Source organism: Colletes gigas, unplaced genomic scaffold, assembly GCF_013123115.1.
Source record: "Colletes gigas isolate AHSC1104 unplaced genomic scaffold, ASM1312311v1 Colletes_gigas_Sc00010, whole genome shotgun sequence".
Classification (NCBI taxonomy): domain Eukaryota; kingdom Metazoa; phylum Arthropoda; class Insecta; order Hymenoptera; family Colletidae; genus Colletes; species Colletes gigas.
The window spans coordinates 7,992,268-8,009,245 of record NW_025106639.1 but is presented as its reverse complement, the minus strand read 5'-3'; the positions used below and the strand labels follow the sequence as shown (position 1 = coordinate 8,009,245).

Sequence of the window (16,978 nt, the reverse complement as noted above, 5' to 3'; positions counted from 1 at the left end):
GAGCCTGGCGCTAAATGCACATTTCTTTGTGCGGTATAGCGGATGGAACGAATGTAGCGATCTATACTCGCGGCACAGGGTTGCCCGTTACGAGTTAGTTGCCAAATGCGTTTTTTCCCTCAGAGAAAATCCGTTTGTTGGCCGCTTAATGGATCGAAATTAAGTATATTTTTATATTCAGAGAATTTGTTCCTTTATAGTTGAGCGGAGAAATTTTTTATTCAAAAGTTATATAGCGACGATACGATGATATCCCGGGTGTACGTGATCCTCTAACAGATAGCTATATTTTTTTCCACGCGCTATATTTTACTACACGTACCTTTCCACATACGATTGTTAGAGATTACGGCATAAAACGGTTAATATATCCCTGTTGACGCTACGACGAAGAAAGAACGGTAGTCGCGTGTCGTAAATGTTGCGCTCTGTGCGTTGCTCGTCGAGCGATTTAGGCCTTGTTTTCGGAAAATTACTCGCCAGGAGCGTTTTGATTTTCTTCGTGACACACGCCTGCAACCGCGATCCCTCGCGGCGACCGTCTTACGTGTAAAACAAACGGTATTTTTTTATACTGTGAAAGCTACAATTTGTACAGACTACTGATATCGCGTGAACTTGTTCATGAATGTATATACACCCGCTAAAAGTCTAAAGTGCGAATAAAGTAATTATTTTTAAACAAACGCCACACACCCCTTCGGTCATCCTTTCGCTCGGGCAGTTATTTTTTTATATATCCTCCTCCGTCCCCCGCGCTCTTGCAACGCTTTGGCGGATGTTATATGTATATAGCCGGGCGTGTCATTTTAAAATCATATATTTTTGAAAGCGATTTCGCGTTATGTTCCCGCGGAATACGAATTTGCATATTACGCCGTGAAATACGCCCGACAACGAAATCTCTGTTTCGATTTACGCAGATTGCAACGCGATCTCCCGTTGATATTATTCAGCGCGTCGAAACGATGTTACCGGTGTTCGATAAAAGGACAAAAATGGGGAGGAAAAAAGCGATCCGCGGCCCGCTAATTGTTCCCCGCGTCGTGCCCGCGAACATACGCAAAGCGCAGGATATCGAACTGCTGACCCGTGCTTTTTTCAACGAATCAGGCCAGGTCATACGGTTATAGCGTCGGCAAAAATAATTTAAAGAAACCGGTTGACCCGCATGCTAAGAATAAGTTATTATTTCAGACGTTCTACGATGTAGCGCGTGTTATTTGAACTACGTCCGCTGAATTTATTTAGTTTCGCGAGATTCCTCGAAATTTCGAAACAATTTTACTCCGGCAGGCCTGTCGACGGCGTTAGGTTTCGAACGCCCGGGGATTTCCGATTTTCTCGAAAGCACTCGTTAGTACAAGCACAAGTTCCAAAGTATAGCTTCTTGTTCCCTCCGGGTAGACTTGCTAAAGAGACTTCCGGAGAACCTAGGACGAAACCAAACCTCTTTTCATGGTCCCTGCTCCTCTCCATACGTCGAAAGCTCGATACGAGGGCTCGGTAGGCAGAAGTTAGAAGCGAGAATTCAAACTACAATGCAACAAACATCGCTGGGAAGACCACCGGGGTCCCCAGATGTAACGGGGGAATTCCTCCAACCCCGGGCAACATCCACTACCGTGCAAACGTTATAATTCGTTGCCTAAACTTTGAAATCGACTGCCGTACGTACGTATAGCCGCGTGTTGTTGAAATTCTGGCGTTCATTGCAACGATGCAATATGGTGCTCCTCGACCATACGCTTTGCAACGCGATACATACATTTTCGCTGTGCCCAGTGGCTGTTAAAATTGTGAAACTTAGAACGAACCGATTTTATTTGCCCTGGAAGTCCTCGAGTCGTTTAACACCCTGAGTATGAAAAATAGAACGAATTTTCATATTCCGGTGATTATTTCAATTGGCACTCGACTCGGTACGTCTCGTTTATATTCCCTTATAAAGTAATGCAAATTTCCCCATTCTTGCGATCGCCAGGGCGTTTTCAACAAGCGCGAGGTCTCGAGTGGATCTACTTTCGGAGAAGCATTCTTGATACGCCTCCGGCGTATCGCGCGTTGCGAAGCCATCTGGGCGGACATTAGCCGCGGTTATGAGGCTCGTAAAAGCGGAAGTCCGCGTGTGCACGCGTCTCCCGTGAACCGGATAACGACACACGATTCCTCGCCCCATAAACTGCATCCATTCAATTTCGTTTCCGTGGAAAAACGCGTTCCCGGCGGACGCGTGCTGCCCACCGAGTTCGTGCACGTACCTGTACGCGTCGCGGAGGAAACAAAAAAAATAAATAAAAGCCACTCTCGCCGGGAGGACACGGTGGCACGAAGAAAAAGTGTATGGTAATTCGATAATCCCGGACAATGGTCGTCCACCGTGCTGCGGTCGGTTTCCGCGTTCGCGCGGACGTAATTCGGTCACGTTATGAATTTAAGGTGTTTCGGCTGGATGAGAATTTTCTATACGCTTCGAACGAATTAAGACGGTTTAACGTTGCTGAACGAATATAACCGCGGTGCTCTGTAAATTGTTTTTTTCCTTACGTTCGACGCGTCTTATTTTCTCCATTATTATTAGATTTTATTACGTGTATTTACGTACACGCTAGAGCACTTAAAATAGGTCGCTCGAACAACTCGATTGTATATCTTATCAAGTTTTACCTTTTACAGGCTTTAGTTTATACGATCCACTTCGATGTACATTATTACATAAATGTAACAATTTATTTCAGGGATTTTCAAGAATATCGTAGCCCCGTCGATGCTGCGAAGGCCCAGGAACAGCTAATGCAGTTTTTCCAAGAGAGGATCAATGTCTGGTAAGTGTCATTGATCTGAAATTCACGGAAAACAAGTTGCTGTCTCGATATTGCAAAAGACGTATTACAAACAACGCGTATTTTAGTGAAGAATATGTAGAAATTCTAATAATATATAAAAAGTATCAAACAACGTTTCCGTAGAGCGTCAAACAAATTTAGGCCTTTATTTATGTACACCGAAATATATTCAATGACGGACAGTTTTGTTCCTGAAATCCGCAAGGCAGCCTGGTTTGTATGCGTCGTCGCGTAGCCGCAGGAAACGAAGAACGACGTTTAAAAACTTTGCGACTTCATTCCGGAATGCTTTGCGTCTGCCCGCTTTTAGTTTCGCCCGGAGACTGTTTGAAAATATCGTTAAAGTTTTAAAGACTTACGACCGCTATTACATATTAAACTTTACAACTCGGTATAGAAGATACAATTTAAACAGTCGGATTCTGGCAATCAGATTTTTTCTTTTACGCCGTGGTTCGCGTTTTACTATCACGTAATGTAACTTTGTCTATTTTGATCGTAACGATCAGGGCGAGGTAGGATTTAGGTGACCGGTACACGTTAGGAAATCCTCCCCTAATTCGAAATCACGAAAGCAGAGAGGACCGGCCACAGTTTACGCGCGAAACAAACCCCCGGACGAGACGGAAAGCCGTAACGGACGGGAGTAACTTTAATTCTCAAAGGCTCGCGTTCTGTACATATTTTATGCGAGCATCCAGTTTCGTATATTCCCGTTTGACCGTCGGAACGGCCGTGTTCGTCAGCGATATATAAATTCTTGAGCAGTATTCCGCTCGAGCGTTCTCGAGTTTGGCGAAGAAGCAACGCGAGACGGACGTGAGCGCACGCGAGCGTTCTCGATAATTTAAGGCTCGTCGGCGATTTAACGGGCCACGAAATCCCACTGCTGGAGATCGAATCGCCGCGTGCAAAGGCAGAGTTATCCTTCGAAATTGCATCGAATAAATTCCGTTTAAAAAATTACTGCTACGATATAGCGGCTGTGAGAATCGAAACTGCCGTCGGAGAAGCCTATTTGTGTAACGCGAGTCCTTGTTCGTTGGACCGTGTCGACTCGTATCGAATCGAGTCGCACCGAGTCCGGCATTGATTCAATCACAGCCGCGATATAATATTCACGAAGAGGGGATTCTGTCAGACGTTGCCGAGGTCTTGTGGTTTCGGGGCTGGAAGTGGTTTCTCGTGCAGGTCGGCCGTCCAGCCGGGCCTGGATACGACTGGCCATCAGGGTTTACGATTGACCGAATCGTAAAGGCAGCCGCGTCGGGACCGGGGTTACGATCAACCTTGCGACCGATATTTGATTTCCGATTGTACGCATAAGCCGAGACTGACCCCCGGTCTGTGCACCGAGTGCCGCGCAAATGCGGCACTAATTCACCCTCTGCTAGACACCGCATCCCCTCCGGCACCTTTTCCTCTTACACGCGGCCATTACTCTCGTCTTCCACTTGATACCTCATCTTCCTAGAGGTATCGTTCGAGGATCGGAATTCAGGCCACCGATATTCGATCCTCTCCGTTCGATGCACGCGACTGCCTCGCGGAATTTTCTAATCCAACATTATTTCCTCCTCAAATTACAAGCACCAAAGTATTATCGCGTCTTTTAAAAACAATCCCAATGCTACCAGTTTACGTCTCGTGGAGAAACAAACGTGAGACAGACGAGAGCGTATACACACAGTCAAAGAGTTAGTATCTCTTTCGTCGCGACTCGAGGATACCCATAACGTTTCACAGCGTGAACCCTTTCCCCGACTTACGATTTAGCGGCAGTTTTCGCGTTGTTCGGAACTTGTGTCCGCCAGGACTAGGAATTCGAGGTAACCGGAGATACGGGTCGCAGGTTTCGTATGATAAGTCGTATTAAAGGATGAAATTTATAGGTCGAGTTTCAACCGTAAACCTGGCCGATATATCGTTGAGAGGAAAACAATGAGAGTGCCTTAGCCGGCTTCCCACTTTCCCGGCGTTCTTCCGAGATTCTTCTTCCTCCTCCAATCTCTTTACAGCGAGGTATATATTTCTTTTCCGCCTTATTTTCGAACCTTTTTCCGGCGTCCGGAGTAATCGACGAAGACTCAGCGTTGACGAGCAAAGATTAGAGTCGGTTTGGAACGAGGGAAATCCACGCGAAAGCGATAGTGTGAAGCGACCGGAAATAGAGGGAAAAAGGTAGGACAGAGGAAGGCAGTTCGTTTGCGACAGAAGGTCGAACGAGGAAACCGACTGCTCATTCAGCTTCGGTCCGTCGAGGGAAGAAGCTTAAATGGTTTTTGCACGGCCGAATTTCCGGCTCTAAACGTGTCAAAACTTTTTAACGAGCTCGTTAGGGACCCAGGAACGTCGAGAAATTAATTATCGTTGAAAGACCGTTGCTCCTCCGGCACACCTTTCGTCCTTCGTGGCTCGTTCTCCTTTTTTTCTTCCCTCCTTTCAAACTTCCCAGCGACACTTTTATTCGGCCACTTTTAAATGATTAGATTGCGAAAACTCGTTACCCCTCGGAGGACCGCGAATCTGATTATGCTTTCGCCTCGTTACTTCACGGTGACATTCGGGGTACGATGGAGCCTCGATTTTTTGAAATCGAAGATCCCAGATAAGAGGAAATGCATATTTATATAGAGAATTTTATTCGAATCAATGTCGAACGCCGAGAGCAAGCAACGGGTGCGGGGCTGATAGAAAACAGACGTCGAAAATAAATTCCGTCCGGTGGATTTTCGTGTTTGCAGCTTTGCGTGAAATTTTGCAAAAGGCTCGGATTGATTTATTCGATTAGGTAATCCGGCCATTATCAAATCCACGGAACGACAATCTAATCAAGTTCGGCCGGAATTTACAGCACGTATGATCCCGAATTGCCAATAAACCGGCCGGCGTTTACGATTTCAACGCGTGTGCTTTGCACTTGATTGGTTCCTACGCGCTGTGTGAATCAGCAACGAGCGAGGTGCCCTTTGTTACTTGTAAATTGGAGGATCGATGCGCTCAATTTACATCCCTGGGTTTACTTCGCCGGCTTACTTGCCCCGCATGGCCGAGCATCGACTTCCTGTTTCGATACCGTTTTCTCTTAACCTTACGTTCAATCGTTTGCGGTCGAACCTATCGCGAGATCGCCTATACACTGTCCCAAAGTAATTTTACCACTTCGAATATCTCGCTTATCTTTTCGTCGATTGGACAAAATAATTTGTGAAATCGGAACTTAAAGCGGTCCTTTAATTTCCAATATCGTAAGGAAAAGGGGTGGAACGCTGAAAGAAGAACACACTAGTAGACAGGTTTAGTTTAACAACGACTGTATTTCGATTCGTCGTCGATTTTATTTCGGGTATCAGTAATGTTTGAAATGTTAGGATATACTCACGAGGCTGGCGCTTCGTTGACCACGACTACTTGCACACGAATGGTCGTTACAATCGATCGATACGAAAGAAGTCTTTTTTGGTATTTTTTTCTTATTTTTTCTTTTTTTTTTTTTTCTTTAATCGGAACGTAAGTGATCGCGCGATTTCTCGTAAAACCAACGACCGGGTGATGTATCGGCACGAGGGAAGTTGATGACTTCGTATGTTTCATTTTTTTTTTTTCGTTTTTTTCTTCACGGTTCGACGCGCGAACGCGGACATTAAAATTTTGACTATATTAAAAGTTTAGTGTAAAAACATCGTTAAGAAAGGATATTATCTGGTGCGTTTAGTAGTATATGTATGTATACGAGTCTTAAAGGTGGTGGTTACGATTAACGAGACGCGTTCCAAAATCATCGAATCATAAACGTGATATACGTCGACGCGCGGTGTCGACGTTCAACTTCGATCGTGCAAAATCGTAGGAAAGTTCTCGCAGTACGCGTTGACCGTGTCAACGTTTAGCTCCTTCGAGTCTAATTTCATATCTAATCACCTCCGATACCGTTCGAACAAACCGACCGTCTCGTTTCCTAATCGTTCGAAGGTAGACGTCGACTTGCCGGAAAAGTTCAACGTTTCGATTTACGACTTCCGGCGGAGAAACATCGTCGGATCGGTCTGCTCCACAGGGAGGATCAATATGTTCTTCGACTTCAGGTACCATATGTACAAGCATCGTTATTCCTCTCACACGCAGGCACTCATACGCACATACATTACGACACATTTAGCAGTCATCCGCAAAAGATCATAGTAGCCACCGCCGTAACGATCGGTGTCAGTCGTTTGCGAGATCGATCGTTATGTGTACATATTTATGTATATATTTATATGTATAATATAATTATTATTGACTAGAACAGTTTTGGTTCCAGCATCGACGAAGAAATCGTTGAGTGCAGATTAAACATCGAGTACGCCCGGCTCTAAAGTTCCTCGATACATTCAAACGAACTTGTTGGTCTTCGAAACGTCCACTCTGTTTTTGTAAAGGTCCGATGCTCGCGTCAGATTTCGCGCGACGATCCATGGATCTTCGTCGGACACTTTGTTCCCACGAGTCCGGGAGTCGTCGGAGAAAATCGAGTTTGCCTATCTACTTACGTACGCGAGCGAGAGTCACGGCGAAAAGGGCCGAAGGGAGAAGGTGGCCGAACCCTCGCCCTCGAATACGAGAGTTCACGAATCGAAGGGCTCTAAAGAGAGTTTCGTTCTCGCTGATTCGATTCCCGGCGTCCCTCGTTCCTCTTCCCGGCCCTCTCTATTTTATTCTTCGAGCGTCCTCGGAGTGGATTGGCACCGGCTACGGAGCCATCAGTCGTTTCACGCTGTAACGGCAGTAATTCCGCCCGATTATATCCTCGTGCGGGATTTCCTCCTCCATGGGTTCCACCCCCTCCTCGGCCATGTCGTCGCGAACCTGCGAACAGAAGTATTCCACTCTTATATACGGTAGTCTTCTTGAAACATTGGCAAGTTTAGGTTTCTCGAATTTGCTTCTAAAGGGAAAGCGAAGAATACAAATCGTCATTTTCCCTTTTCTCGAAAATTTACCAGAATCAAGTGAAATACACTACGCTTTGGCTGACGCGTCCGACCATCGATCTCACTTTCTACTTGCAACGTAGTGCAAGTCGATTTTCACATACAGAACCGTCCTTCGTGTCAGAATAAAAGAATGTCCCGTCGAGTTTGATAATTTTCATAACCGGGGACCGATATGTCGGAACCGATAGCCCGTCGCGGACTCGATATTTGAGATGCAGGGAAAAAGTCAATCAATTTTCACGGTGGTTCGAGTTCCTGAAAGCTCGGACGATCGAGGCAGAGAGGGTCGCACGAGGGGGGTTGGCCGAGCTCGTACGATGCACATGGCGTCACGAATATTCTCAGGAAAAATCACGCTCGACGATCGTCGGTCGAAGGGAAAAAGGGAATGCATGAGAGAGGTTGCGTGGCGGTAAAGCGGCCGCGCGTCGACCGCCAGGGGAAAAAGTTCGTGGTGCACGTATTTCATGCGACCCTGCACAGCCGCCATCAATTTTCGGTAAGCCCATTAACCTTCCACGGCCATTACGGTCCGGCCCGAAGCTTTCGACGCTAGGCGAACGCGTAACCGATGTTCACAACTTTTTTCCGAACGCCTCTCTTTTTTTCTAACCTGCTTGTGTTTTTGCTTTTTAATCGCGGAACGGCTCGGTCCGCGTTCCCATCGGGAGCGATCGTCCTCTCTTTCATAGCCGTCTTCTCTTAGAGAGCTTTGTGTCGTCGATTTCTACTTAATAATTTGAACAAACGTTGATAATAATCTTGGAGCAGCTTTGCGACGTACAGATAGAAAGGCAAGAAAGACACGGCGCGTTAAAGGAATTATGTCGGAAGGAAACGTCTATACTCTGCTTGATGAAATATCCAATTAAAACGAGCACGTTGAAGGGGTGTCGTGTGCAGCGTTCTAAGCTGGAAGAAAGACGAGACCGTGACTTACGCCCGGCGATTCCGGCTCCTCTAATCAAATCCGCCTTTATTGTCGCTTTCGCGTTTCGTGTCTCGCGGAACGTCGAGATAAAGCATTGTCCAACGACATTACGAATGCCTCGGCTGTAATGCGTTCTCTATTTGTCCGCGTACGCGTTTTATCTTTAAGTTGAATCTTTTTCCAACCCCTCAATCTCACGGTCGCGAAACGCCCCGAGAAGTCATCGGGGAAATTAAAATGTTAACGGACGCGACGCACCGACGATCTACCCAAGATCTTGTCCATAAATTCTGAACATTTTTAACGAAACGTATCGTCATTTTATTTCGAGCGCGATTAAATTCGCGCCGGTATTTGAATTTTTCGTCGGTCTTTATTTCGTCCGCGGTGATTATGCAAATATTCGATCCCGTCGATTTTTCATCGTAAGGGTCTTTCGAAGGCAGAAAAAAAAGTGTACGCGAACCCGGGTGTCCTGGAATTTCATCCTCCGCGAGGAACAGTGTCGAAATTCAATTCCGCCGGCAGAGAGTTCCATCATCGTTTTACCCGGTGCTCGGTAGACTGGTCTATTGTTTTAACAATTACAACGTTCCCCGTTTCCGGTAACGAGCAGTCGGGAACCGAGGTTTCTAACGAGGGTAAGAATTAAAATTGTTCAAAGGCTCGCTCCTTACGCCCCGAATGGACCTGCAAAGCGGATAGAAACGCGCAGGTGTATCCCAGGTAAGACGTACTCGGAGCTTCAGCCGGTCTTTAGAGATACGAATTTCGATTGTCTTTCGGTATCGTCTGGCTTCTATACCGATAACGTGTTTTCCCCCGGAAACTAGCACTCATTTTCGCGCTCCCATCAGGATGATTTCAAGAAAATTTCAAAAAGTTAGCAGAGCAACGGGACAAATACACAAATCTATCAATTTGTATCGAAGTAGGAAAATTATAGCACCGACTAAATGAACGAGTGTCGTACGACGGTTTCCATGACTTTAGCGTGCGAACGAACGCAGTTTCGCGGGCGTGTTTCGTTGCATCTCCAAGCCGCGATTAAATTATCGCTGTAATTTCAGTGATGGGCATGTCGAGGGTCATCAAACACCCGGCGCTATTTGTACGCGTAATTCAGCGCGTTACGACCGGCTCGGTGTAATTCGAGTAATATCTTGTTAAAGCACACTCGGACACAGTCCGAATGTCCTCGCGGCGACGTCTGTTTTTGATTTCGCTGCCAAATGGATATTTTACGACGGGTCGCCGACGGGCCGGTAAAAAGACGCGGCGGTGAAACGACGGACAACCGAGTCGCGCCAGGAAAGTTTAAAATTAATGTTCCCGCGCGGAGACCGCGGGTTGTAAGTGCAGTGTCACGACGCGATACGAATTATTATTCGTCCGCTTGTCCGATCCAGAAGGCTGCCAGCGACTCCGCCCGCCGCTTAGGCAAAATCTGATCTGTGCAGAGATTTACGATCGCGATACCGAGATCCGTTACTATTTCGTCTATTCTAACAAATAGCGCAGTTACTTCCTAGTTTTCTATTGGCTGGCTTTCGCTTCGAGAAACGGGGATAAACGTTAACACGTGGCAGGCTCGCGCGTCGCGAGAGGAACGAACCATTCCGGTGGTGTACGTGGTGCAGCCTATACGTGCACGTGGACGCACACAGGTCGTACGGATGGGTACAAATCATGGAAGAGGGACGGTGGTTTGAGTAGGTGGTGGATCGAGCCAGCTGGTTCTGGGATTGGCAGGAATCCAAGGGAACAAAAATCGTCGGCGAGTGTACGCGGTCCAGCCGTCTCGCTCGACGATGCACCGGCGGATGCATGATTTGTGCGCTTTATTAAATCCGATATTGGTCGACTCGGCTAACCCGGTTCCTCCCGGTCATCGGTTATTTCGCGTCAGAAACGACCGGACGCGACGTCGTCGGGACTATTTTTAACGTGGTCGCGGTTCTTCGCTCGAAAGAAATACGGTCTAAATTACGTCGAGAATGATTCACCTTCTCCACGGCCTTGAACACGCGAATGAGATTGAGACCCGCCAGCTTCTGAATGTCTTTCTCCGACCAGCCTCGCGCTAACAGCTCCGCGAAAAGCTCCGGGTATTTGCTCACGTCCTCCAGGCCCGTCGGTGTCCTGAAACAATCACAACGCAAAACGGTTTTTCAAAGATGCTTGCCTCGAATGCATATTTCACCAGTTTGCAAAAATCTTCAATCAGAACCATTCGTCGAAAGGGAACGGTGCTGTTATTTCACGGCACTTATATTTATACTATTCGTATAGTTTGCAGACTTTATTCTCTCCGCAGCGTCGGTAAAGCCCTTTACCGTCGATAGTTTACCGAAACGGGCGTTCTGCCGCTCGCTGAAAGGACTTTCCAACGTCCATGATCGTTATTTACATAAACATTTTCATCGGGTTTTAATGAACTCCGAGAAGCTGCGGAGTTTAAATTAGAAAGCTGCTCGAAACTTTTATAAGATCCCTTTCGCATACTTCACGTATTCCATATTACCCGAGTAATTTTCCCGCGCGTAATTCTCCGGAGAAAGTTCAATCTATTACGAATAATCTTTTTCACGCTTCTCCCCGTCGTAAGTTTTGTTTGCAATATACGAGGAAATTAAGAGCAGTACGTTAACGGGTACAAAATTACATTTTCAGGGGGATTGCAAGGGATGCTTTCCTCTCGTTCCTTCGACTCCCACAAAGGCAATATTCTTTAGCTTGACGTGCATTTCGTAACGCGTAAATCGAGCCTCGTTAAAGTAGGTTGCACAGGTAGAAATCGGCCTCGACTCGCGGTCTAGAAACGTAAGAAACGGAAGTAAGTTCCATTTCGAAACTGAAAGAGTTTCAATTCGTTGCCTTTGACCCTGACACGAGGCTCGTTCGAAAAAAAACGTAGAAACGTCAGCCCTAGAATTTGGAAGGCTCGAAAAGAAGTACAGGGGGAAGATCTAGCAAAGGAAGTTGGACGTGAGATTCGCAGGAAGAGGGGGTAGGTCGAGGTATTGTTGGCTCTATTCGTCGGGTTCGAGACAAACTTGCTCGGCACAAAGTCGATCTGCAGTAACGAGCTTGTCGGGGAGAAACAGCCGCGGATAAATTACGAGTCTCCTCGGGCGGTTTATCCCTCATTACTTTAATTACTGTATAGCGAGCGGGACGGTGGCGCGAGTTTCTATTCTGCGACAGCGGGAGACGTCGGAATGCGACTTCGCTTTTCAAGAGCTCGGCCGCCTTGCGAACCGAACGCGAAAATGTGCCACGAGGTCGAGCTCTCTGGGTCGGTTCAACCACTTCGCTCGAGAGTATGGATAAGCGAGGAGATAATGAGTATTAACGATCGTACCTATATTCGGTCTCGATTATTGCGACACAATGAAGCTTGACCCGAGACGTTCTCGAATCAGACGGGGATCGATCGATTCGCTTTTTCAACTCTCTGCACATTCAACTCCGGTTCTTGTTCGCGGCAATTTGTTTTTATTTCATGGAAAAGGATCGAGAAACGGTAAAATATAGTAAAAAGAGAAGATATCGGTTTCGTGTTTGGTTTGTTTAAAAGCGTAGCGGCGATCAAGGGCGATTTTAGTCAAGTTTAACAGTCGATGAACGGCCAAATTAATTAATTCCCGTTGGAGACGGTTGCGCAGGACAAAATGGTTCGGTAGCTCGTTCCGATAGGTACGAGTTGACGCATCGAACCGACTCGCACAGATATTCACGGCGAATTAGAGGAATGACGAGCGAGTGGGGTGTTAAAAGGGATCAGTCTGAATTTCGACGTTCTCATTACGCGCGTCATAACGAGCAGCAGAGACGGACCGTCAATAACGAGCGTTGCAGAACCGTTGAAAGCTACCTGCTGACAATGTCGGCCCAACAAGAGCGGTTGGAGACTTATTCATGGCGCGTCATATCGCGGCTGAAACTGGCAGTTATGTAGCTGTATGCTGTGTACAGAGATCGACCGTCTGCGGTCACGAGCGTTGTTTCAATCTCGGAAATTTCTAGATCGAGTGTGTCCGTCGTTAAACAGGGATTGTGGGCCCGGCAATCGTTTCCGTAGGATCGTGTCGCTTCGAAACGTCCGGCTTATCGGTGTCTGCCGCTTCCTATTATCGATATCGTCCAGAGAAAACAAGGAAAAAGCCATACTCTCTCGCGATACGAAACGTTTCGGTGGCTAGATACCTAATTATTACGAGAAAACCCATTTCGATGGTGTCTCGAATATCCTAAATATTTTCTCGGATTCGTTTCAAAGTCTTCTCAACGCTCGCGTTACGAGTCGAACAAAGCAAACGTTTGTAAGCTGAAGCGAATTTAAGTTTAGCGAACGAGCAGGTAATAGGTCTTGCCGGATCTATCCATCCGTTAGAAAATCGTTCGTTCAGGAACTGTCTGGGTGAAATGGGACGGGGCACCATCATGCATAAATCACACGCGACGTGCAACATCTAATGGAACTTCTTCCAACGATTCGTGCAATTTATTATATTCATCCATCTGGTCTTTAAACAACCGGAACGAAGTTTAATTATATCGATCCAAAGCACAAACGTCGGGCTCGTGTACGAAATAGATTTCAACCCGGGGCTTTGCTCGCCAGAAAATCGGTTTAAAGGGTTTCTTAACGGATTTTAACGTTCGTATGAAAAGTAAACTGGAAGCTGAAATTTTTATTCGTCATTCCGAAATAAAATTTGCTTCGATTGTCGTTCGTGCTCGAGCGCAGCAGTTAAAAGGTTAAGAATTGCCGGGGCACGAAAATGGCTATAACTCGGTAAGAAGGTCGAGTAGGTTTTGACATTGCTTTAGCGGCCTCGATCGACCGCTCAAGTCGGTTCCGCGAGTCAGAGTCAACATGTTTTAAGAACGTTTTAATAATAATCTACCCAGGACGAGTTCGTTCGAGTCTCGAACGTTCCTCGATTTTCTCTCTAATTTCCGACCAACGAGACAGAATACGTTCTGCATAATTTTCCGAATTCCTCCGGTACGAATAACAATTACGTAGACCGCGCAATTGGGAGAACGACCGCGCCGACAAAGGAAGAAAGACGCGGGATAAAATATTGCCGGCGGAAAATTGGGCAGGGCAGATTTATAGGCGTCGTTCGAACCGTGGCAGACAAAATTGTTGCATCCACCGTTGGGTTAACCGCGGAACGCGTTGTTGCAATTCCTAAAATTACCGATTCCGTCGATGGAACGGAATTCGTTCGAAGGATAAGTCGAAATAAACGCGACAAAGGGGCGGCGGCATCGGCCATCTTTTTCCACCATTCTTTCGCGCGCCATCGACGCCACCGACCTCGAAACCAAAAATCCTATTCTGAAGGGAAGATACATTTCGTCCAGTCGTTCTGACAGTGATTTATAGGCGGGGATGAAAGCCGGAGAGAGAAAAAAGCCGTTGCAATGGAAGAAACGTTCAGGAGATCGATACTCGGAGAAAACACACTGACGAAGTAGGAAGGAAGAAAAATACAAGGTGTTCGAATAAGAACGGAACACCATCGTACGTCTTTGATAGCTCGTGGACGAGGGTCGTAATAATATAGGCACGTATATATTCTTACATACGAATAATTCCAGAAATAATAGTCCCCGATATCTTTTATTATTCGAATGAACGAAGGTAGTAAGGTGGTTTCAAGCGGGATACCCTGTATAACGGACCCGATCATTTTCTCCAGTCTCGTTCTTTTTGTCTTCCTTTCCTGCCATCGATGCTAATTACGCCGATTGCGAGATCATTGGACTGGATAATCGATGGCAATTATCGGACCAAGTGCAACGATACGCGATCGCATTTACCCGACTATTTATCCCCCATTGCCACTGGTTTGCTCGCAAACAGAAGCCCCCGTGAACATTTCGACGAGTTTCGAACGCTCAAGTACGACATACAAGGAGGTTTCGTCTCTTTTCTTTGTCATCGTTAGCCGACATGAAGTCATTTCTTAGTTCAGTCCATAGTTAAAGATCTTTTTAGTCGATACTGTCTAAAGAAAAGTAAAAGAAAAGTCCTTAAAATTTTCTCAGCGAAACTTCCGCCGTTCGCTGACTTCGGTTCGCCGCAGGAAAGGAAAAACTCCTGTTCATCGTCTAGGGAAGGGAGATCTTCGATAATTTTCGATCGGTTTGTTCGTTTTGGCGCGGGAAACCGCGAGCAGCGCGCAGGTACAGCTAATTACGCTATTCGACTAACGATTGTTCGGAGGTTGACCGCAAGTCTGACACGCTCGTTACTGGTACTCGCGTCGGATGAATTTTAATCGCGGCTGGAAGATCGCTGCGGGTAGATCCGCCGATCTGGCATTGTAAGGAAGCTTTCCCGGTTCTACAAGGAATTCGCATTTGTACGCTCGCTTCGCGACTTTTTCCCCTACCTCGGTTTTTCCATCCTTACTTTTTCCCCGTATCGATGGAATCGAGACTCACGGGGTCCTGGATACGCTCTTTTCTCGCACGAAGGTACTCGCTGCAGGTACTTGACAGTGATTTATAGCAACATGGAGACCGGAGGGGGGGATATAAAAAGACCGTAATACGAAATTTCCATAAAAATGTTCCAGGATAGAACGAGAAGCGAAAATAAAGGACGGACTTTAGGGGAAACTCGGATGGAAATCTATTTCTTTCTTTCATTTAGTTTTTTACGCTTCCATGTAAGTCCTCGAACGCGGCTTCGAGTCGAATATTTATTGGAATTAGGTTCAAGGGGTTGCGTGGAATATTCCTTAATCTGCAATTTAGCGTCGCATAATTTAATAATACACGAAGAAATAGAGCTGCCTTCCTGTAATATCCTCTTGCTCGTAATAAATATAGTTATAGTATTCCGTTATGATAATTCATGCAGAATTCCTCCGTCGGAGTATTTCGGTACTATGAATTTTAACATCCCCGGAAGAACTCGCCAGTTAATACGGTTGCCAGTAATATCGATTGCTGGAAAATTCGTTCCACTCGATTTCCAATTTTATCTCCGTTTATTTCGAGTCGATACCGTCTCTTTTTCACGGAAATAATTAAACGGCGCTTCGTTTTCTTTTGAAATTGTACCAGGGACGATTATTCGGTTCAGGGATCGGTTACGTACACTTCGAACAGACGATGCATTTTTATGAAATATCAGCTTTTGCACACCGTTAAGTTTCTCTTCTTCCGATGAAAGAAACGACTCTCTTATTTAGCAATTGTCGGCCGAAGTGGAAGCGATTCTTCGCGAAGCTAATTTCAAGACTAGTTCGTTAACTTCCTAACCGTTGATTTTTCGTCGGGTTCATTTCCTCTTTGTATCGCTACGATCGATTTCTTCGCCGCCCCGCGGATTTTAATTTTTCAGCGAGCCATTTAGCGACAATCGTTTCGTTAAAATTTTAACAGTTCATTGTTAGCGAACGTTCTGATTTTCCGCGCCAGTTAATAATACGCTTCTTCTCGTTAAATAACGCGACGAGTGAAAAATACCCGTCGAAGATAAATTGTTCCGCCTTGTTAATTGATCGATCATCCCGCTCGCTGCGACACCGAGCATTTATCTATGGTGATACGTTCATTTTTTCGCCGGATTTAAAAACGCCTCGAAACACCGCGCAGCTGGAAATGGCCGTTTTTTCGGGTTTCTCGTGGCTTCACGCTTTTCGCCTCTCGCGTACAGTTCCCGGGTAGAAAATTCCACGGGTTCCTTTCGTACGGCTCGGTGAAATTTTTAATTTGAAGCCCGCTATTACGACCTATCCGCATCGTGGTGTAAGTGGCGCAAACGTCGGGTGAAAAGGGAAGAATCGGGCATTGTTTTCATTCCGAGGCGAACTTCCTCTCCAGATTCCTCTTCGTTGCTCGCAGCGTCGCTGAAAGTGTTATCCCTTGTTCTTTTCTGTTTCCTCGACAATTAGAACGCGCTCCTGGATCCCCCGGCTTTGCAGTTAGGCGGTCGAATACTCCGCGAGAACTCAGACCTCCAATCCCTTTCAATATTACGGAACAAAAATTACTTTTTAAATTACTATCGACGAGCAATTTTCCCATTCGATGTCTGCGAAGTTGAAGTTACGATCGAGGGTGCTTCGAAAGTAGCTAAATTAATTATTAAACGGTCGATCGTCCGTTTTTGGTGAAAGCTCGGGTATCGACAAATCGCAATTTCCTTTCTTACTCGTACCGAAGGGGAATTATCAACGCGGAGGAAAAACATT

At 46.2% G+C, this 16,978-nt stretch overlaps 1 protein-coding gene across 1 annotated transcript in view; it reads right to left on the bottom strand.

The window, feature by feature from the left end:
- Positions 1 to 7,577: 7,577 nt before the first annotated feature.
- LOC122397922 (dipeptidase 1) overlaps positions 7,578 to 16,978 on the bottom strand; it is a 56,864-nt gene continuing 47,463 nt past the window's right edge. Inside the window, exons 9-10 of the mRNA XM_043397420.1 lie at positions 10,760 to 10,895; positions 7,578 to 7,694 (exon numbers count right to left, since the gene is read on the bottom strand). Of these exons, the coding sequence (XP_043253355.1) occupies positions 7,578 to 7,694; positions 10,760 to 10,895 (253 nt within the window). The remainder of the gene's footprint in view (positions 7,695 to 10,759; positions 10,896 to 16,978) is intronic.